We start from the raw sequence: 23,321 nt of genomic DNA on the forward strand, positions 1-23,321 counted from the left end.
CTTCTTTCTCTTGATTGCTTTGGCTATTCGGGGTTTTTGGTGTTTCCGTATGAATTTTTGAATTATTTGTTCCAGTTCATTGAAGACTGTTGCTGCTAGTTTCATAGGGATTGCATCAAATCTGTATATTGCTTTGGGCAGGATGGCCATTTTGACGATATTAATTCTTCCTAGCCACGAGCATGGGATGAGTTTCCATCTGTTAGTGTCCCCTTTAATTTCTCTTAAGAGTGACTTGTAGTTTTCAGAGTATACGTCTTTCACTTCCTTGGTTAGGTTTATTCCTAGGTATTTTATTTTTTTTGATGCAATTGTGAATGGAGTTGTTTTCCTGATTTCTCTTTCTGTTGGTTCATTGTTGGTATATAGGGAAACCACAGATTTCTGTGTGTTGATTTTGTATCCTGCAACTTTGCTGTATTCCGATATCAGTTTTAATAGTTTTGGGGTGGAGTCTTTAGGGTTTTTTATGTACAGTATCATGTCATCTGCAAATAGTGACAGTTTAACTTTTTCTTTACCAATCTGGATTCCTTGTATTTTTTCGTTTTGTCTGATTGCCGTGGCTAGGACCTCCAGTACTATGTTAAATAACAGTGGGGAGAGTGGGCATCCCTGTCTAGTTCCCGATCTCAGAGAAAATGCTTTCAGCTTCTCGCTGTTCAGTATAGTTTTGGCTGTGGGTTTATCATAGATGGCCTTTATTATGTTGAGGTACTTGCCCTCTATTCCCATTTTGCTGAGAGTTTTTATCATGAATGGATGTTGAACTTTGTCAAATGCTTTTTCAGCATCTATGGAGATGATCATGTGGTTTTTGTCTTTCTTTTTGTTGATGTGGTGGATGATGTTGATGGACTTTCGAATGTTGTACCATCCTTGCATCCCTGGGATGAATCCCACGTGGTCATGGTGTATGATCCTTTTGATGTATTTTTGAATTCGGTTTGCTAGTATTTTGTTGAGTATTTTTGCATCTACGTTCATCAGGGATATTGGTCTGTAGTTTTCTTTTTTGGTGGGGTCTTTGCCTGGTTTTGGTATTAGGGTGATGTTAGCTTCATAGAATGAGTTTGGGAGTATCCCCTCCTCCTCTATTTTTTGGAAAACTTTAAGGAGAATGGGTATTATGTCTTCCCTGTATGTCTGATAAAATTCGGAGGTAAATCCATCTGGCCCGGGGGTTTTTGTTCTTTGGTAGTTTTTTGATTACCGCTTCAATTTCGTTGCTGGTAATTGGTCTGTTTAGATTTTCTGTTTCTTTCTGGGTCAGTCTTGGAAGGTTGTATTTTTCTAGGAAGTTGTCCATTTCTCCTAGGTTTCCCAGCTTGTTAGCATATAGGTTTTCATAGTATTCTCTAATAATTCTTTGTGTTTCTGTGGGGTCAGTCGTGATTTTTCCTTTCCCCATTTCTGATACTGTTGATTTGTGTTGACTCTCTTTTCCTCTTAATAAGTCTGGCTAGAAGCTTATGTATTTTGTTTATTTTCTCGAAGAACCAGCTCTTGGTTTCATTTATTTTTGCTATTGTTTTATTCTTCTCAATATTGTTTATTTCTTCTCTGATCTTTATTATGTCCCTCCTTCTGCTGACCTTATGCCTCATTTGTTCTTCTTCTACCAATTTCGATAATTGTGACATTAGACCATTCATTTGGGATTGTTCTTCCTTTTTTAAATATGCTTGGATTGCTATATACTTTCCTCTTAAGACTGCTTTTGCTGTGTCCCACAGAAGTTGGGGCTTAGTGTTGTTGTTGTCATTCGTTTCCATATATTGTTGGATCTCCATTTGTTTTGGTCATTGATCCATTGATTATTTAGGAGCGTTAAGCCTCCATGTGTTCGTGAGCCTCTTTGTTTTCTTTGTACAGTTTATTTCTAGTTTTATGCCTTTGTGGTCTGAAAAGTTGGTTGGTAGGATTTCAATCTTTTGGAATTTTCTGAGGCTCTTTTTGTGGCCTAGTATGTGGTCTATTCTGGAGAATGTTCCATGTGTTCTTGAGAAGAATGTGTATCCTGTTGCTTTTGGATGTAGAGTTCTGTAGATGTCTGTTAGGTCCATCTGCTCTACTGTGTTGTTCAGTGCTTCCGTGTCCTTAGTTATTTTCTGCCCGGTGGATCTATCCTTTGGGGTGAGTGGTGTGTTGAAGTCTCCTAGAATGAATGCATTGCAGTCTATGTCCCCCTTTAGTTTTGTTAGTATTTGTTTCACATATGCTGGTGCTCCTGTGTTGGGTGCATATATATTTAGAATGGTTATATCCTCTTGTTGGACTGAGCCCTTTATCATTATGTATTGTCCTTCTTTATCTCTTGTTACTTTCTTTGTTTTGAAGTCTATTTTGTCTGATATTAGTAGTGCAACCCCTGCTTTCTTCTCGCTGTTGTTTGCCTGATATATGTTTTTCCATCCCTTGACTTTTAGTCTGTACATGTCTTTGGGTTTGAGGTGAGTTTCTTGTAAGGAGCATATAGATGGGTCTTGCTTTTTTATCCATTCTATTACTCTGTGTCTTTTGATTGGTGCATTCAGTCCATTAACATTTAGGGTGACTATTGAAAGATATGTACTTATTGCCATTGCAGGCTTTAAATTCGTGGTTACCAAAGGTTCACGGTTAGCCTCTTTAGTATCTTTCTTGCCTAACTTAGCTCGCTTTTTGAGCTGTTATATACACTGTCTGGAGATTCTTTTCTTCTCTCCCTTCTTATTCCTCCTCCTCCATTCTTCATATGTTGGGTGTTTTGTTCTTTGCTCTTTCTAGGAGTGCTCCCATCTAGAGCCATCCCTGTACGATGTCCTGTAGAGGTGGTTTGTGGGAAGCAAATTCCCTCAGCTTTTGTTTGTCTGTCAATTGTTTAATCCCACCATCATATTTAAATGATAGTCATGCTGGATACAGTATCCTTGGTTCAAGGCCCTTCTGTTTCATTGCATTAAATATATCATGCCATTCTCTTCTGGCCTGTAGGGTTTTTGTTGGGAAGTCTGATGTTAGCCTGATGGGTTTTCCTTTATAGGTGACCTTTTTCTCTAGCTGCCTTTAAATCTCTTTCCTTGTCCTTGATCTTTGCCATTTTAATTATTATGTGTCTTGGTGTTGTCCTCCTTGAATTCTTTCTGTTGGGGATTCTGTGTATTTCCGTGGTCTGTTCGATTATTTCCTCCCCCAGTTTGGAGACATTTTCAGCAATTATTTCTTCCAAGATCCTTTCCATCCCTTTTCCCCTCTCTCTTCTTCTTCTGGGACCCCTATAATACGGATATTGTTCCTTTTGGATTGGTCACAGAGTTCTCTTAACATTTTTTCATTCCTGTAGATTCTTTTATCTCTCTCTATGTCAGCTTCTATGCGTTCCCATTCTCTGGTTTCAATTCCATCAATGGCATCTTGCATCCTATCCATTCTGCTTATAAACCCTCCCAGAGTTTGTTTCATTTCTGTAAACTCCTTTCTGGCATCTGTGATCTCCCTCCGGACTTCATTGCATATGTCTTGCGTATTTCTCTGCATCTCTGTCAGCATGTTTATGATTCTTATTTTGAATTCTTTTTCAGGGAGACTGGTTAGGTCTGTCTCCTTCTCTGGTGTTGTCTCTGTGATATTTGTCTGCCTGTAGTTTTGCCTTTTCATGGTGATAGGAATAGTTTGCAGAGCTGAGACGAGTGATGGCTGGAAGAACTTCCCTTCTTGTTGGTTTGTGGCCCTCCTGTCCTGGGAGAACAGCGACCTCTAGTGGCTTGTGCTGGGTAGCTGCGCGCAGACAGGGCTAATGCTTCCTGCCCGGCTTCTATGGAGTTAATCTCCGCTGTTGCTGTGGGCGTGGCCTGGTTCGGGCTGCTGCTCCAAAGTGGTGGAGTCGCGTTGGAGGGTTAGTGTCCAGGAGACTATTTATCTCCGTAAGGGACCTCCGTACTCCCTGCAGCCCAGGGGATTATGGTACCCAGAGATCCCCGGATTCCCTACCTCTGGATTGTGTCCCGCCCTGCCCCTTTAAGACTTCCAAAAAGCACCTGCCAAAACAAAACAACGACCAGAAAAAAAAAACATTTTTTTTTTAATTAAAAAAATAAATAAATAAAAATGGCCGCTCGTTTTTCTTTATTCTCCCTTGCCAGCCTGAGGCATCTGCTAACCGGTCTTGCTGCCCTGTTTCCCTAGTATTGGTGTCCCTATCCCTTTAAGACTTCCAAGAAGCACTCGCCAGAGCAAAACAGAAAAAAAAGAAAAAATGGCCACTCGCTTTTCTTATGTCCTCCGGCGCCGGGCCTCCGGTACCCTCTCACCGTTCTTGCTGCCCTATTTCCCTAGTATCCAGGGCCCTGTGCATGCACTGTGTCTGCGCTCTGGTCCGGGTGACGGGGGCTGGGTGTTCAACAGTCCTGGCCTCTGTCTCCCTCCCACTCTGCCTATTCTTCTCCCGCCGGGAGCTGGGGGGAGGGGCGCTCGGTGTCCGCCAGGCCGGTGCTTGTATCTTACCCCCTTTACGACGCACTGGGTTCTCGCAGGTGTGGATGTGGTCTGGATGTTGTCCTGTGTCCTCTGGTCTTTATTCTAGGAAGAGTTGTCTTTGTTATATTTTCATAGATATATGTGGTTTTGGGAGGAGATTTCCACTGCTCTACTAACGCCGCCATCTTGGCTCCACCTCAGGTTTTGTTTCTTTCTTATGGCTGAATAGTATTCTATTGTGTATATGTACCATATCTTCTTTATCCATTCATCTACTGATGGACACTTAGGTTGCTTCCATTTCTTGGCTATTGTAAATAGTGCTGTGATTAACATCGGGTGCATATGTCTTTTTCAAACTGGGCTGCTGTATTTTAAGGCATATTCCAAGGAGTGGGATTCCAGGGTCAAATGGTATTTCTTTTTTTAATTTTTTGAGGAACCTCCATATTGCTTTCCACAATGGTTGAACTAGCTTACATTCCTACCAGCAGTGTAGGAGGGTTCTCCTTTCTCCACATCCTTGCCAGCATTTGGTGTTCTTAGTCTTTTCGATGCTGGCCATCCTTACTGGTGTGAGGTGATATCTCATTGTGGTTTTAATTTTCATTTCCCTGATGATTAGTGATGTGGAGCATCTTTTCATGTGCCTGTTGGCCATCTGAATTCCTTCTTTGGAGAATTGTCTGTTCATATCCTCCGCCCATTTTTTAATTGGGTTATTTTCTTTTTGGGTGTTGAGGTGTGTGAGTTTTTTATATATTTTGGATGTTAACTTCTTGTCAGGTATGTTGTTTACAAGTATATTCTCCCATACTGTAGGATGCTTTTTTGTTCTGTTGATGATGTCCTTTGCCGTACAGAAGCTTTTTAGTTTGATGTACTCCCGTGTGTTCATTTTTGCTTTTGTTTCCCTTGCTCGAGGTAATGCGTTCAGGAAGAGCTTGCTCATGTTTATATTCAGATTTTTGCCTATGTTGTCTTCTAAGTGTTTTATGGTATCATAACTTACATTCAGGTCTTTGGTCCATTTTGAGTTTACTTTTGTGTATGGGGTTAAACAGTAATCCAATTTCATTCTCTTACATGTCGCTATCCAGTTTGTGCTCTGACTTTTTAAAATGAGAATTTTATTAAATAAGCTTCTTTCAGAGGAAGGGGTGGATAACTTACTTAATATGGGTTAAATGCTATATAATTTTCATGCCATAAGTGCTGGATCCTGGAAACAATGTAATTGTTTTTATATAGATAAGAATTTTATAGTATTGGCTTATTGAGTACTTCCTAAGAAAGGAAAATCATTATTAGTAAGACATGTAAATGAATGTTTGTTTTTTGTAGACATCTTCTGATTTGAAAACTAGTAAGAGCAACTATTCCTCTCCTGCCCCCCTCAATCCCATCTAAATTTGCACTCGACAAAAAGCACTGTAGAAATTTTTAGTATTTAGTACCCCTTCTTATTTTCCTAATTCCTGTGTGTTTAATCTTGAGAATTAGCAGTTTTACACATCTCTACTATGAAATCTGTATCAGGCAGATTTATTTAAGAGAGTAACAGCAATTTGGACTCTTCTAATTAATATTCTTTTAAGGCATTAGCTGGTTTGAGAATAGGGCAAAAAGCTTCCTGACTGCCAGATAAGGCTTCCCAGTTTCTTACTGTAATTACCAGTGTTAAAGCCGCAATGAGAAAATGAGTCCTGTGGTAGTTCAAATGTAACCAGGAGAAAGAAAGGAAGCATTTGCCCTCTGGAGGCTGAATCTGCATGTTGAGTTAAATAGTTTCCCAGCCATTTGGGCATGAGTTTTGTGTTCTAGGGCCCATGTTATCTGGATCTACGAATGTTTGCTCTGGGATGTACTATCAGAATATTCAGTAAATCTTTCAAGTTTAATTGTGATGTCACATGTGAAAAATTGCTTTTGTTGTGCTCTCCTGCCCCCAACTTTAGAAATATATCAAACTCATGGTTGAAAATGTGAAAAATTTTTTGAAAATATAAAGAAGAAAACAATTCAACCATGGTCTCACAACCTAGTCATGAATACTAGTAATATTTTTGTTAGTATTTCCTTTCAGTTGTTTTACTCTTAGATCAGTATTTTCATAACATTTTAAATACTAATTGGGAAGACTTTAAATGCTTTTTTGGATCTTTTTTAGTTACTTTTATGTCATGAACATTTCCCATTCCATTACACACTTCTCTTGAAGAGTTTCTTTTAAAGGACTCATTACATCTTACAGATACATGTAGCTTACTTAGTTATATCCCTTTTGGATTTTTAAGTTACATCTAAATTTTTTAGTATTTTAAATTCTTTACTGAGCACCCTTTTGTACCTCAGTCTTTATCTACCTCTCTCATTATTAAATTTTGAAGAAGTAAAATCATTATTTAAAATGAAGGTCTTTTTTTTTTTTTTTTTGCTATCATTAATGTACAATTACATGAACAACATTATGGTTACTAGACTCCCCCTATTATCAAGTCCCCACCACATACCCCATTACAGTCACTGTCTATCAGTGTAGTAAGGTGCTATAAAATCACTACTTGTCTTCTCTATGTTATACTGCCTTCCACATGTCCACCACTACATTATATGTGTTAATATACTGATGGTCTTTTAAAAAAATCTAAAAACAACCCATTTTCTCCTCTTATTAAACAGTGATAATTTCTATTTCTATAAGAAGGAAAATTTTAAACTACCAGAAAAACCAAAAAATTGTCTCATTGCCCCTTGCTTTATTAACAAAGATAATTGCAATACATTTGAGATTTACCTTTCAATTGTATATATATGATATTTAAATGTACTTCATCTATAATGTCTTATATTTTGCTTATTGTCTTTGTTCTTTTAACTTAACAGTGCTTCAAAATTCTTTACCTTTTTTTGTGTTTAGTTGAATAACATTTCATCATATGCATGTATCATCATTTATTTAACCAATTCTTTATTGGACACTTAAACGATTTTAGAACTCTTGACTTATATTTTAAAGTAAGCTTTTTATTTATTCTTCTGATTGAGCTTTAGATAAATCATTTTGTTAGAGTCAGTCAAAAAACCTATTGGGATTTTCACTGACATTTTCACAAATTCATTCCGTTGACATCTTTCTTTAGACATATTCTGTCTTTATGACCAGGAATATAATGTGTGCCTCTTCATTTACTCAGATCATTTTGTATATCTTTGAATGTAGTTGTGTATCTTACTGTTGTTGTTACTATCATACATACTTTTTAAGGTTATGCACAGTACTTTAGAGTACCAAGTGCAAGTATTGTTGTGCCGGATTTAGTACCACAGCCATAGTCAGCTCTTGGTAAATATTTTAGAATGCTGGTGGTAATAGGAAATTTAAAGCAGTGGGGTTAATCTGCCTGACTGCTTTCAGGCCACTGAGAGGCAAGGTTTAAGAATTAATGTAAATGTTGTAACTCTGATTCCTACTCTTGTGTTTCTGATTCTTGTTCCTAAAGCTTCAGATGCTGTTTGTTCTCGTCAGAAGTAGTACACTGGTTAACGATGTTAGCTGTGCTCTGTTTACAGTGTTTTCTCAAACAAGATTCTTATTCTCTACAACCTTATAATTTTAAAAAAAGAAACTCTTCTTTTAGCAAATTTGAAATAACAAGAGAAGTGATTTTGGAGCACTTCAGTGCCTAATTCAGAATATTCTTTTGTTACTAGAAATGTATCTGTAAGATGCAACTACAGGTAGATTTTACTTTCTTGTGTTTTTTCTTTCTATTTCCTCATTTTTCTATAGTGAACAAAGATTACCTATGTACTAAAATACTACGTTTAGGACTAAAATATTATTACTTGCTTTCTTATATGTACACAAGCACAGCAGAGGGAAGCATCTTGATTTTGAAACTGAGGTGGCTGGCAGAGTAGGTCCTTTTTAGGGATGACTGTAGTTATTTCACAGTATCTTCTTTCAAATCATGAAGTTTATGGAGTTAGTTTCTCTGAATTCTCCAACTTTTTGGTTTAAATCTGGTATCTTAAAAGGTGAATATGAAATATTTTTAATTTGTGATGTTTGTTGACAGTGTTTCCACTGCTGAGTGTTTTTACAACCTGCCTTTTCTTATTTATCTTGGGAAGAATCCCAAACATCACTTTAGTAGCATAGCAGGGTGAATGTCATAACATTGTGTTTAGCAAAAATGCCAGGAAATACTACATCACTGGAGTGTTCAGTGACACAGTTGATGGTGGTGTTGACCCTGGCATGTCAGACCTGGGTTTTGCCTTAACTTCTACACCCCACATTAATAAATATAGATACTGAGTTCTTTTCAGATTGTATCATTATAAAAAGCAGACGTGGTTTAAAGTAATTGTTTAGTAATAAGACTTTAAATTACACTGTTCAACTTGTAGGAATGCCTTTTATCCTTTTTATGTATGAATTGGAACAATGTGGGGAACTGATTTGTTTTCTAATTGTGTCAAAGGCCAAGGAGTAAACTCTTACAGTAATGGAAAAAAGAACATGGAAAAGACACCAACACATTACAATAAAACTTTAAAACAGATTTTTACCCCTATAAATCCTTTATCGTTATTATACAGATAATATAAAGAGGAGAGAAATAAATCATTATGGCAAATAATATAGCAAAAAATAAAGTGAGCTGCTTATAGGATATCTATTGATTTTAGTAACTGTAAATTCCGAAAGTAAGTTTAAATCACTTTATATAGCATGAGCAGGGTCACATTTAGGTGTACATTTTTGTAATTATATTCTCAGATGGCATGTAAGCCTTATTGATTTATCACTGGATATTGCTAATTATCTTATGTTTTTATGTTCAGTGTTCTTTATATAGTAACAGTAGAAAAGAGAATAATTATGAAGGTATTTTGCAAGGTTTTTTAAAAGATGGTTTTCATTTGAAAACTGCATTGTTAATCTTTATATGAATATTTGCTTGTCTGCAGTTGAAGAACTGAAGGACTGAATCTAGATTGGGATTAGAGATGAAATAATAGCCCTGCACTCAAGGAATTCCTAGTTGAGTGGTACTGGTGGGTATGTAGACAATGAGGGCATCAGGGCTCGCTGAGGTGGGAGTGGGGCAGCTCAGACTGGTGTGGAGCTACGAAGAGAGTGAACAGGAAAGGCTTCCTGGAGTAGGTGATGCCTGTGCTGGCCCTCAGGTTATGAGTTGGGGTCAGCCTCGTAGAGGAAGGCTGAGAAAGCTTTGGTGAAGAATGGGGCCAGCACGCCCTCTGGTATGCCTGGAGCAGAGGGTCCATGAGCTGGAATGGCTGGAGGAAAGAAGGTGAAAAAAAGGTATTTGTGTGTTAAAAATGGGATTTTGAATCTTTTCCTTTGAACAGGTCTTGCTGTAGTTTTTTTGATTTTATTTTTACCTTTTTTATAGTAAGTTATACCAAGTTTTAAAATAAAGTACTGTATCCAACTGTTTTTCTTTTACAAGTCTGGAGCTTTTGAAAGAATTTCTAGGTACTGTATGCCAACTTTGTCAACCAAACAGGGAGCTGCTCTTGGAAAGCCTGATTGTTGTCAGAGGTGGCTCCCCAGATGGCACTCTTCAGATGTGTATGGTCCATTGTAGCACAGAGTAAAAAATAGGCAGACATAGTTATAGTTGAACAGGTTCTATTTATTTTTAAATGTCTAGAAGGTTGGTCTTTGCATTTAGTCTAGTCATAGCCTTCTCTAAGAGACTGAGGCCAAATTGAATTATCTGGGAACCTGCCACTTAAACAATACACAGAATAATAAATGGGCCATTTGCTACCAAAAATTGGTGACAGTGCAGTTCAGTTCCTAATTGAGGTTCATGAAAATTATCTTTTGACAAACAAGATTGTAAAAAAAGAAATCCTTCTTGATGGGTTCATCTTTTGGTAAACATTTAAATGTTGTTTACACAAATGGTGCTGGAGTGAGTTAAGGTGGGAAGCTAGTGAACAAATGAATGACTGCAGGTGGCAAATATTTTTATGTTCAGAGGAAGGTGAAATGACTGAGCTAATGCATATCATACAATGCTGATTTGTCCCACCCAGTAGTTTTGGATTCTTGATCTGGGGACTAGTGGTAGTCATTTTACATTCTTGGTAATTGGGATGGTGCTGGGTCCAGAGTTGGGGAAGGCTTTGAGGACAGGCCTTGATGTGGTCCTTGATAGAAGGATGGTTCTAGGGTGAGAGGAGTACACAAGCTCAGCAGAGGTAGGAATGAAAGTGGATATTTACCACTGTTTGTCAGACTGGTTCACACTCAGTGGGTTGTGAAATCATTTTAGTGCATGTGACCAGCATTTTTCTAAAAGGAAAAAGTTAGAAAATTTCAGAGTGAGACCTGTATAATAAAGGTAGGTTTGCTTTTTATTAACTTTTTATTAAGGTAACCTTTTTTTTTCAGCTACACATCTGTATATGCAGATGTACATGTATGTGTACTGGGTCATAATAAAAATGTATTATTGTAGGCCATGGTCTAACAACCATGAGCTCATATGCTTTAGGAGACGTCCATGTGTTCAGATTACTGTGCAGGTGTCTGTAGTAGCAGAGGAAGTGAAGGCAACACTGATGAAGATCTTGATCCTCAGGTGATTCCTGTCTCTAGACCAGTTTGGGGTTGGGGGTTGATGTGAACAGCATCTGGGAGGAATGCTCATTCCTTGACATTTTATCTCCACGGACCTGGTGACTTCTGTGCTTCTCACCAAGAGGAACATTGCACTTAAAGCATCTGACTCTGCTCTTCATTCCCCTTGGTTGGTCCTCCTTGTGGGTGAAGGACAAATGGCATATCAAGTAGATGAAATCTCAAAGAGGCTGATGCTCAAGGGCCTTTTTGACCAGGGGTTGGGACCACTGAAGAAGGCAGACCTAGAAACTGGCTGCTGGGGTCTCTTGTGACAGCAATGATTAGGAGATAGTTTACAGTTCAGAGGCTCTTTGCAGCTGTCTCCTCCTGATCTAATAGGATTTCCTGTCTGCATTTCTTTGGGAATGTCAGCAGCTGCAGTGGGAGGCCCCATTTGGAACTCAGGCCCAAGATCTATCTCCAGCACAGAGTACTAAGAGCCCTGCACTTTGGGGGAATATAAAGTTAATGCTAAGTCATCATTAGCTCTTCTCTCTGCCCTTAACTTGTTAGGAACCAAAAGAGAGGGTGATGCACCCTAACTGCTCATTCAACAGGTCCTAGTGGAGACATGATTGAAAAGAGCCATATTCTGAGGGCCTTGCTTGTGATTTCTGCCCCCATCAAATTTCATCTTCGTGTGTGAGCAACAGAAAGCCTTTTTGCACACCCCGGGAGGTATGGGTGTGACTGATGACATGATAAGGAATTTCTTTCATAAGGCATGACGGGTTCTGCAGTATGGGAAGGCTGAGAGGCTGGGCATGACTGCAGGGTTTCAAAAAGTGGAATGAAGACCAGTAGTGACGTATAATTTAAATTTTTTCTATTCTGTGATTGGTCTTGGAGGATGTTTACTTACTGTTGACATAAATTCAGACCTTGTAGAAACTGAATTTTCTAATTACCTAACCGTCAGAATGCACTCCAGGTTGATTTTGTCCTAATTCTGTCTCACCAACCAGAAGGTGGTGCTGTCGTGCTGGCAACCAACCTGCCTTGCCCCTGCAAATAAAACTTGGCATCTGAATGCTTATTCATGCTAAGCCATGTAGACAGATTCAGCATGCGGTGTCCACAGTGTAACCCTCATGCAGTGTGGCACCAGATGGGCAACATGGAACATTTGTGGGATCAAACCTTGAGAGTCTGGGGCTAGAGAAAGCTGGCATGGGGCCTTGGTTAGGTGCTTGCTCTGGACCACCTTTGCACTTGGCTAAGTAACACTCTTGTAGGAGTCAGGATGAAACGTTTGTATTGGTTCATAAACTGGCCTCCATACTCACAGAGGGCAAGGAGAGACTGAAGAAAGAGGCAGGCCACTCCAGATTGGTAAGTGGCAAAGTTAATAACCAAGGGAACTTACTTAGAAGGCTTGCCTTGGGCAGCCGCAAGATGAGTAGATCTCCACACCCTGACGCTGGAATCTTAAAAGTTTGCATAAAGGCCCTAATGGGGTTCAGTCCCGTATACCAGATGGTTTCAGCAGCACCTTACTCTCTCAGGGCTGTGTCCTTGGAATGGCTCCCACTGTGGGAAGAGGAGGCAGAGCGTACTTTCCAAGGACAGAGGAGGGGGTGAGGTGCCTCCGATTGCCAGGGTCCAGCTCGTGGTGTCAGCTGTCTCGTGGGTCTCTGTCCTCTCCTCCAGCATGCTGTTGGATCCATGTGCAGTCCTCCAAGATTTTGTCTGAAGATTTATGAATAGAGATGAGAGATGTTTCCACAGAGAGAAAACATTTTTTCCTCATCTTTTTTTGGAAAAGACTGACTACCCTCATGAATTAAGTTTATAGAAAATACTTGCTTAATTCAGTCCTTAACTGACTACTCAACTATTTGAAATACCCAAGCAATCTATCAGTTTTTTAACCACTTTAAAAAAGCCTGGATGGTGTGATGGACTTGGAGTAGACTTGGTTGTGTGGTCTTGGGTCCTTGACTTAATCTTGCTGAATCCTCAGCTGTAAAATGAAGAGAATGTCCACTTCTCGGGTGGGAAGAACTGATCAAGATAATAAAGGTAAGGTTCTCAACACAATGCCTAGCACTAGTTTCTCAGTCAATGTTCACTTCTTCCCCCACCTCACCTCCATTCAGAAATTCAGACATTAACTACTATCACCAAAGGGATTGGCCAGAAAGTATGTACTGTGGCTTTGTGGAGACTGTGAGTATAAAGCTCTCGGTGTTTGCTCAGCTTTCAGAATGACATGTCCCTCAGGAAGGGCTGTGCTCATTCCTGTAAGTGACCTCCAGTTAGTCTTCTCTGGCCTGTCCCTTTTGAACAAAAGACCCTGAACTGGTGCCACAATGATTTTTCATTGTCCTTTTCTTTCCTGCGACTTCATACAGCTAGCATGCCTTCCCAATTAATCTCTTATCCACGCAGCCAAGGGTCTCCCTCAGAGCCTTTGCCGGGGGTCCCACTTCTCTAGTTCCTGGAGCAGCCTTCTGTTATAGAGGTTAGCTTTTGAGTAGGTTCATAAGTAATAGGAGGAGTCTACAGACAAAGAAGTTTGTTAGATTGCTTTAAGTTGGGTCCATGGATTTACTCGCAGACTCAGTTTGGGAAGCTGGTTTGGGAATGGTCTTAAGAGTACAGTCTGTCCTCATTATGCACAGAGTCTGTGCTTGTGAATTCAGCTACTTATTAAAATTTTTTTGTAACCTCAAAGTCTGTACTCATGGAGCTTTTATGGTCATTCAGTGACATGCACAGAACGTTGCAAATTTGAGTTGCCTGATGCACACGTTCCCCAGTTGAGATGGAACAAGGCGATGTTCTGCCTTCACATTGCAGCTCTCAGACTATAAACAAGTGTCCCTTTCACAGTCTGCTCAGTGCCACATTTCCTACATTTTTGTGCTTTCTATTGGTGATTTTGCTGTTAGAAGTGGCTTCCCAGCATAGTGCTGAGGTGCTGGCTAGCATTCCTACACACAAGAAGACTGTCGTGTACATTATGGAGAAACTATGTGAGAAGCTCCATTCAGGCACAAGTTGTAGTGCTGTTGTTTGTGAGTTAAAGATTATTGAATCAACAGTGTATATTAAGTAAGGTGTCTACAAAGAAGAGCACTCAAGAAAGGATATGTTCTGATTGATTTTTTTAAAATGTTGTTTAAGAAAATGACCAAAGCTCACAGGACCCTAACCCTGCTCTTCCCCTTGGGGCGGTGCCTGGGGAGACTTACAGGCCATGATTACCATGAATGGTAAGACTCAGACTTGAGTATTTGTTCCTTTCTGCCTCCCTTTCTCCTCCAGGGTACTCAGCCAGAGCCCTGAGAAAAAAGGATTTCTGGGCTGCCCCCTTTTTATTTGTTTTTCAAGGAGAGGTGCTTCTTGCCAAGCTTCGCGGGCTATTCAGCTGTTGCCTGACAGGAACACTGCTGCAGAAGTGGGCCGAGTGCAGGCGACACAGCCTCTCCTGGCCCACAGGCAGCGTCCCTAACTGCACGGTGTCCAGAGAAGTCTCCAGATGCTAGGATACTGGGCAAATGGAGACACAGGATCTTCTGGTGAGATGAGTACAGTGAGCCATAGTCTCAGTTTATTGTGACTTTGCTCATTTTTTCTTATTATAGTTGAATAACCAAAGTATCGAGGTTAAACTTAGTTGTATATTAAACATATGTTCTGCGCCTATCCTACCACCATTGAATTTGACTTTACTTGAAGGTGATATCTTTATTTCTTCTTTTCCTCCATATCTTATTTCTGCACACGAATCCTTACTGTGGTTCCCACCTTAACTTTTCTGTTGTGTGATGAGGTTTGAGAAAATCAGGTATGTGGGGTTTACCCTGTTAACCTCTTCCTTTCAGCTGCATTTTAACTTGCACTTTGGCCTCCTTAGAAAGGAAGGGGCCTGGGTTGGGACAAGAGTAGAAGGCAGTGGAAAATTCACTTAATTCTTTTGGCAGGTACTAGGAAAAGTAACATGTAGTAAATGAGGTTGAAATCAAAGAGGGAAGGCTCAGTGTCCCATTATGTCGTCTTTCTTGTTACCTCTGTACATACAACACATAGTAAATCTTTTCCTAGTGGGTCCTACAATTAAGGAAAGTGTTGCTTTGAGGTCTGGAGCTAATCACTGAGCAGTCTGACCTGTCATTTGGCACACAAAACCTCTTTACACGTGGGTGACAATGAAGAGAGGCTACAGTAATATGGTGGACATGACGAGCGGGACCATTTCTGTGCCCCAACAAACGGCACAGCTGGCATGCCACTGCCGTCCCTCTTCCGCCTGGAAGCTTTTCCACAGACACGGCTATACTGCTTTCTTTCGAATGAAGTGCTTCTGCACCCTGCCTCAGTCTGAGAATGATTTGGAGCCCTGCTTTGCCGTCTCAGCTGCCTTTTGTGCCCTGTATTGACAGGACTGTGTCAGTATTAAGTACTGAAACTGACAAGTCTTGGATAACTTAAACCAGGCTTCCTGCATTTTCCAGACACATCCTTATCTTTCAGTTGGAAGGGGGTCATCTGTTTCATTTCTTGGCTGAGAACAGCTTTTATCCATTGGTGTGTTTACTTCCTCATCTGTAGAGGGTAACATTTAATAAGAGTGGCATAGGAACTTAATGTAGATGTTTTTCTCAAAGATCTTCCAACTGAAATACCATTGCAGGATTATCTGTAAGTATTCTGAATAACTTCAGACAGGCAGAAACAAGGAAATACATTTAAGACCCCCTGTGTGTTTTTGAAAAATTACTATTGCAATAATTAAGATTATTTAAAATAATAATAATTATTTGTTCTGGAAAATATCTATCATAGATTGTTTTAAAATCTGTCATTGTTCAAATTTTCCTTTTACTCATGAAATTAGATCTTCCTTTCTCCCTATACATATATTGTGTTGGGCTGTATTTAAAGGAGAGACTCATTTTGATGTACACATGAAGTAAGAGTTTCATTCTTCATATATATATTTAAAAATACTACCATTATATCTGGTAATAAAAAATTTTAATGGCTCTGAACAAGGAAAGACACATAAAAACCATGGGCAGGATCTGAATGGCACCAATGGCTGTATTTTGTTGATGTTAACTCCTTGGAAACATTTTTACAAGCAGTTGATACTCAGTTTTAATATTGCTTCAGAGACATTTTAACATAGTAATGTTTGGGAAATTATGTACAAAGTAGAGATAAAATGATTTCAGTAAAGTATTTTAAGTAAATATAAAGATTTTCCTCTTAAATTTTCATTAGGTGTCAAATTTGAATAAAGGGAACCTTTTCCCTCCTTGTCCTTTCCCACTTACAAGCATTTTGAAAAGTGATTATGTTAGAGCTTGATCTTTGTCTTCTTATCTTGATAAATCGAATACTCTTAGTGCTGCAATTTAGTAGCAGCAGTGAACAGCTGCCTCTAGGAGTAAAAATCTTTTTTCATAATTCATGTTTGGACAGGACAGTGTACCTGGTAATGAATCTTGATGATCAGAACTGCCAGTGAGGGACCAAGGGTATGATAATATACTGGTTTGCCTTCAGGCCTCTGCTCTTCTCTGAGAGCTTCCTGATAAGGAAAAACAAAACAAAACAAAGAATTCGTAACTAGGTAGTTGCCTAGGAAAATAACAGCTCAGTGTCTTAAGTGTCTTAGGCTAAGAAAAAAGACAATTTAAATAAAACTCACAGGTTAGAGTCAACCACTTAGGTTGTTTCTGGCTTCCCCAAAAGACTTAGTCCTTTATACCCCTAATCCTTACATCAGGAGATCCATAGGGCCAAGCAGATTTTTCTTTTCCTCATGCCATTAGCTACTCTGTCTTTGCTGCTCAGTGCCGTAATCATTCCATGTTCTGTATAAATGTATAGCCTTTCCAACAATCATTCACTCTGTACGTATATACAATACTAATTTTAGGTTAGCGGGAGGGTAGACTGACGGTATTAGTGAAATGGGGCAGAAAGTGGAGATTATTCTAATTTGCATTCCTGTCCCCACCATTGCATCATGTTAGAGAATGCAGTTAAGACAGACCATATTGAGTTTTATTTTATGACATAGTCAGTTTTTACAAATATTTCAAGTGTGATCAGAAGGAAAGTATAATTTTCTAATTGTGAAGAATAGGGTTTCATATGTCCACTAGATCAAGCTTGTTAAATATGTGTTCTAATATTTTATTTATTTACTAATTATTTTTGTTTGCTTGATCTGGAAGCTTATAATTGGGATTTTTTTTTAACTCTTACTTTGGTTTTGAAATTGTTGGTTTTTCCTTGTAATTCTGTCAGTTTTTGCTTTGGATAGTTTAATGCTATTCTAATTAGTGGTTTGTTGTTTTGTTTTGTTTTTTGGCCTAAACTCAATTTTTGTCTGATACATCTTAATTATATCAAGTTTTTCCTTTTTTGGTTACTAGTTGCCTCAGATCTGTTTTTTCATCCTTTTACCTTCAGTCTTTCTGAGTTGCTCTAGATGTATCTTTTGTGAATAGCATCTAGGTGCAAATTTCCTTTTCTTTGAGAATCTCTGTCTTTTAAATGGTGAATTTGGTCAGTTTATCTTTACTGTTCACCATGCTTGTTTCTTTGTTCTTAACACCTATTTGATGAGCAGGCTTGAGGTGTGATTTCTCTATAGACTCTTCTCTTCCCACTTTGGGCAGGGCCAGACCTGGTTGCCACTTCTCTGGGCCAGTTGGTGAGCCCTTTGAGCCCTCTTCTCTCTGAAAGAGCGCCTCTTCTGTGTGCCCAGCTTTTTGCAGGGCTCCCAGTCCAGCTTCCTGTCCCACACAGGCCTGAAACCATGTCTGGGTGTCTGGGTGGCGTCTGGATGTTGGGGCCTGGATCAGGTCGTTATTTCTTGTTTTCACCTGCTGGACTACTTTAACCTTTGACTTAACTCCTTTATAATAATGAACAAATATTCCAAATAGAGAAGAGCACCATTTCTCTGTTGAGTGTGAACTGATGTTCAGTGGTTCCGTGTGTTCATTTATGAGTGTGACTCTGTCCAGATTTTACGACATGTCACATTTGCTACGTTGGAGGATTGGCTGGGGGTGGAATGGGGAGTGGGAGCCTGCAGGTCATTGAGTTTTTTGGCAACCCTGGTTTGCTTTCAGAAAACAGCCGCAAACGCTTGAGTTTGAGGATATGTTTGCCCCATTTATTGCTTGAACTCCTAATCCACATGAGTGTGAAAGTTCCGAGGGAGCCAAATCCTGGTGGATATGTCTTAGCTGATGCTTAGGCCTCATCTTAATTATTCTGGAAAAAAGAATTAGGGGAACTTAGTCTACTTGTATGTCAAGTGCTTTGTTTCACTTTGTTTTTCATATGAAAAAAAGTGAATATTTACGTTTGTCAGAAGTGTGTTGTTATAGCAGTTCTTTAGAGCTGAAAACCAGCAGAAGTGAAAGTGACATTCTGACAAATCTTTTACCTTAGTTAAGGTATTTGGAGAACTAGACTGGAAAACCAAGGGTAATGCATAGTGGCATAGTCCCCAGAGAGGCCAATGTGATGGCAAGTCTCAAGCTATCGAAAACTCTTGTAGGCTGTGGTGTGGGGTAGAGAAGGGCAGAGGCTCCTATAGTCCTCTTGGTGGTTTGGTTGAACTTTTTATTGCAGAAAACCTTTAAAGATAAACAAAAATGACAGAAGAATATGATGAGTCCTTCTGTGTGCTCACCCTCTCGCCCTTCAGCCACCATCACGGCCAATCCTGTTTTATTTCTACCAACACCCACTCTGTTTTGTTTTACTTTAAAGCATATTCTAGATACTTTATCTTACCCACTGGTAAATATTTCAGTGTGTATCTCTCAAAGATAAATTCTGTTTTTTTAAATACACAATACTATTACAGGTCTTTAAAAATAATAAATGCTTAATACTGTAATATAATCGTGTATTCACTTATGATTAAAATTTCCAATTATCTCACAAGTGTCATGATGTTCTCCTTCCATTTGAATCAAGATCCATGTAAGGGCCACGTATGATTGCTGACATGTCTAATGTGCCTTAATCTATAGTTCTCTATCTCTCCCTCTCTTTTTCTCATTTGTTGAAAAAACAGGGCCATTTGTTCTGTGGAGTTTCCTGCTGTCCTGATATTACTGATTGTATCTTTTTTGTGTTGTTTTATTATATCCTCCTGTTCCCCCTTAACCTAGATCCATTATTTCATTGTAGGTTGCAACATGGTGATACTGTAATTCTAGCTTTATTTGTTGAAATACATCTACAGAGAGAAAAGATACCTCACTTATCTACTATGAGGTTTGCAGTTTGGTATAGGTGAAGCAGGATATATGTTCAATTCTTTCATTTACTGCTTTTTCAAGTGAGCTGATTTACTAAAATTCTCCAGTGGTGACCAGTCTGTTAGTTATTTTGTTTTAGTATCGTTATGAACTCATGGACATACCGACATGTAAATATCTATAATATGGTTCAGTATGTTGTAGTTTTGACGTTTATTGATCATCCAGTTGTCCTATCTTTGCAAGTGAGAGCCTCTTTAAGGAGGCTGAGTTCTTTTGACTTACCCTGTGATACAAGATGTTCCAGGCTCATCTTGCCCATTTTCTGCCCCCAGACCTGGAATCAACACTTCTCCAAGGAGCTCGGGTTACTTTTCATGGAAAATGGTATTTCAAGACAACAATCTAGGTGCTAGAGTGCTCATTGTATTGGGTTAGTCATTGTTTCTGAGCCTTTAAAATAGACAGAGCTAAGAAAATTATCTTATAAAAATAAAAAAAGGCATAAAAATACATCGTGAGTTCAAACTGGTATTTCTGATTCAGCATCAGAACTACAGATTTTTTTATTTAACCTCTTCTGCCTTACACATATATCTTCTTTCTCCCGTATCAAGAATCCTGGTTCTCAATGATACCAGGAGTGGTAGAAATAGAGTATCACATAATTACTCATTTGCTTTATCCCATGATATACATCCAGCAGTCTCTGGATAAACAAGCCAGTACAGTTACCACCAATATGACAACTGAGAAGAGTTTTAAGACTTTTTGCAGTTCTTTGTGGATTAGAGTATCTCCCTTGAGGGATGTGCAATCTGATAGCTGTTTCAAAGCCTCTTGTTTTAGTTCCCTCTCTGTGAGTTTATGCTCCCAGCTGGATACATTTAGGGTCATTTGTTTTATTTTCAGCTCTTAGTGATTGCTTAACATATATATACTTTTTAAATTATTTAAAATATTGTCATGGGTTCAAAGTCAAATTTAAGAAACACGGTGCACTTATTCAGAAAACTAGTTTTTATCCCATCTCCTCCACCATGTTGTTTCCCTCCTCTTATAAGTAACTATTTAAAATGTTTTGTTTGTGTTTTGTCCTTCTATTGTTTGTTTTTCTTAATGTAAACAGATAGATGTATATGTTTATATTCTTCTGTTTCTTAGATAAATTGTAATCTATATTTACTTTTTTTTTTCGCTTGGCTTTTTTCATTTTAGAGATGTCCAGAAGCTTGCGTCACACCACCATGGTAGCAGTACAGCATAGCATTCCATTTCGCTTCTGCCAGTTTTGTCAGCCAATCTGGAATTTTTTTTCTTTTCATGGGTAAATGTAAGCCCATTTTTTGATGTAATGGGTATGCTTGGCCTCAGTTCTGTCATGATTTTATATTCCATATAAATGTACACAAGTGTCTTATATGAATAGTCTTTCTCTATATCGTCTTTTATTTATTCTCTCTCCCCTTTAGTTAGTATATTTTTGTTTGTTTGTTTCTGTGGGGGTTTCTTTTTTAGAGCAACTTAGCTTTTTGTTCTAAGGCCTACCATTATTCAAGTGCCATTAGGAATATAATGAATATACCATAGCCACCACCTCCTTTCACTGTCCACTGGTTCGCTTTGTTTGCACTATGCCATTAACACACTTTTGGCCCCAGCTGGTCACATCCCAATTTTAGAGTTAAGGGGTGCAGTAAATATATTGTACCTCTTTATGGGGAGAGCAAAAGAGTTGCAAAGGATGTGAATAAAAAGAAGAAATAATTTTTTGCCATTTTACAGTCTAACACTGTATAGTATTTTAATCTTGTCTATTGGTTCCCTCTATAAACAATATTGATGTTAGCCAATAGCATCTTATTTTCCCTGCCTTCCCTCTCTCCTCCATCTGATTTGAAGAAATACCCTTTTCCTCACTGTGACTTGTAAGGAAGGCAGCACTCTTACTCTGTTCTTCTTATATGCCCTCTCTGTTCTCAACTTTCCTTTTTTTAATGTCTGTGCTGTATCTACATTGTCAGAGCAGATACCCATTATGCACTGTATTCTATCCCTGGGAACCATTATTTGATCTCGGGTTTTTTTTGTTTTTGTTTTTTGTGGTGTTCCAAAAGTCCAGTTTAATTTGACTCTACTGCATATTGAGATTAGTACATAAAATGGGGAAGAGAGTACACATGCAACATTTCCAGGAGTTACTTTTAAAAAACAGCAGAGCAGCATTGCACCATGTGAAAGCTCATTATGTTCAACTCTGAACAGTGAGTGGGAGAACGTATCTGTGACACTTGAGTATATGTGGCACATTAAAAAATATTATTAGCTAATCCCAAAGTTGCTTACTCTTCCCTCTTAACTGCTTTTTTCCTTTATGTCGCATTTGGTCTTGGTTTTACAGGTAAATATGCATACAGCGTTCTCTGTCAGTACTTACAATGATGTTTCTTCCGCCAGTTTGGTTGTACAGCATTCTTCAGTATGTTTTTTAGGAAGTCGGGGGGAAATGCTTCTGGTGTGGCTAGATAAACATTTTTATATAAAAAAAGTGGCTCAAATATTCTTTTCTTGAGTATTTAAATATAGTATTCCACTGTCTTCTGGCTCGAGGTGCCTCTCTCAAAGTGTTAACGGCAGTCGTTTTTTATTTTTGTGTTTTTCCCATCTGAGGGACTTGCTCTTTTTCACAGGTTGACCACAAGATTTTTTGCTTTAGAGTTCACTAGTTTAACTAGAATATGTCTTCAGACTAGTTGTTTTGGACCAGTTTCCCCAGACATAAGTAGGTGTCCTTTTAGTGTGCAATACTGTTTTTTTTCTGGTTACTTAAGCAAAGTTGCCTTGCATCGCAATTTCAGCATTGTCCTATTCCATTGCTTTTGTTTTTGTCTGTGAGAACATCTGTTATATGTATCTGGGTCTTTTTTGCCTGTCTTCTGTGTGTGTCACTTTCCTTCCAATCATTTTTAATCTCTTCATTTCTTTCCGGTTCTAAAATTTTCCCCCTTGTCATCTTCTGTCTCATAAAGCATGCTGCATTTATTCATTCTTGTGTTCTTTCTGATTTAGTCTTCATTCATAAAATGATTTCTTTTGTATCTAATTCTTTGAGTTCTGATTTTCCTTATCACCTCGATTCCTGAGTTTTTCTAATTCTGATTTTCTCTCATATATTACATCATTCTTTTAAATTCTTCCAGTTCATTTCAAAATATTAGGCACAGTTTTAATCTCTTCTGTAGGCCTGTCTTTCTGGCTTGCTTTCATTGGCCACAGGGATCCTTTTTCTGCTCTATCTTTATAATAATTTTGTATGGGATTTGAACACAGTCCTCTTTTGTTACTCATTTTGACTGGTGTTTTTTTTTTTTCCTCTTTACAGTTACAACCTCTGAAGAAACATTAAATTGATAATAAAATATGTTCCTGTATATATATTTGAGCTCAGTTGTTAATACCAGTGATCTAACTGCCATGAAACATATCTTAGAATTTGCTGTCTGAGGTGTGTTAAAACTATTTTTAATGTTTATACTGGGGACATTCTTTAAAGAAGGAAGACCATTTCCAAGTACATAAGCTCAAGTTATATATGAAATGCTTATGCCTGAACAGTGAGGGACAGGAGCAAATATATTTCAGAAGCTGACCAGCACAACAATAAGGGCCAGTTTGGTTTGAGGGGATGATAAGTAACAGGTGTTGGTTTTGGCCATATATAAAGGCATTTGTTCCATGGACTATATGGTATGTTATTACCAACAGAGCAGTTCTATGAAGAAAACTTAGATTTAGCTTAGCATCTGTGATAATTAATAGCTTAACTTAGTGTAGCTTTGCTGTGTGGTTTTATTTATACAAAATGTCATTGAGTGCCCACTTACCAGTGCTGCAGGCCTTTTCATGGCTACTTCCTCCACTTGGACTGATCTTTCCCCAAATATTTATTG

General features: G+C 38.6%; 1 protein-coding gene across 8 annotated transcripts in view; it reads left to right on the forward strand.

The window, feature by feature from the left end:
* Positions 1-23,321, forward strand: part of PARN (poly(A)-specific ribonuclease) — a 188,574-nt gene that overhangs the window by 100,717 nt on the left and 64,536 nt on the right. Inside the window, exon 22 of one of the 8 annotated variants that reach the window (XM_057486946.1) lies at positions 20,590-20,717. The exons of the other annotated variants lie outside the window; for them this stretch is intronic. Within the exon in view, the coding sequence (XP_057342929.1) occupies positions 20,590-20,702 (113 nt within the window). The 3' untranslated portion in view covers positions 20,703-20,717. Of the gene's footprint in view, positions 1-20,589; positions 20,718-23,321 lie in introns of those variants that run through there. 8 annotated transcript variants of the gene reach the window in all.

The sequence above is a fragment of the Manis pentadactyla genome, chromosome 10 (genome assembly GCF_030020395.1).
Source record: "Manis pentadactyla isolate mManPen7 chromosome 10, mManPen7.hap1, whole genome shotgun sequence".
NCBI lineage: Eukaryota > Metazoa > Chordata > Mammalia > Pholidota > Manidae > Manis > Manis pentadactyla.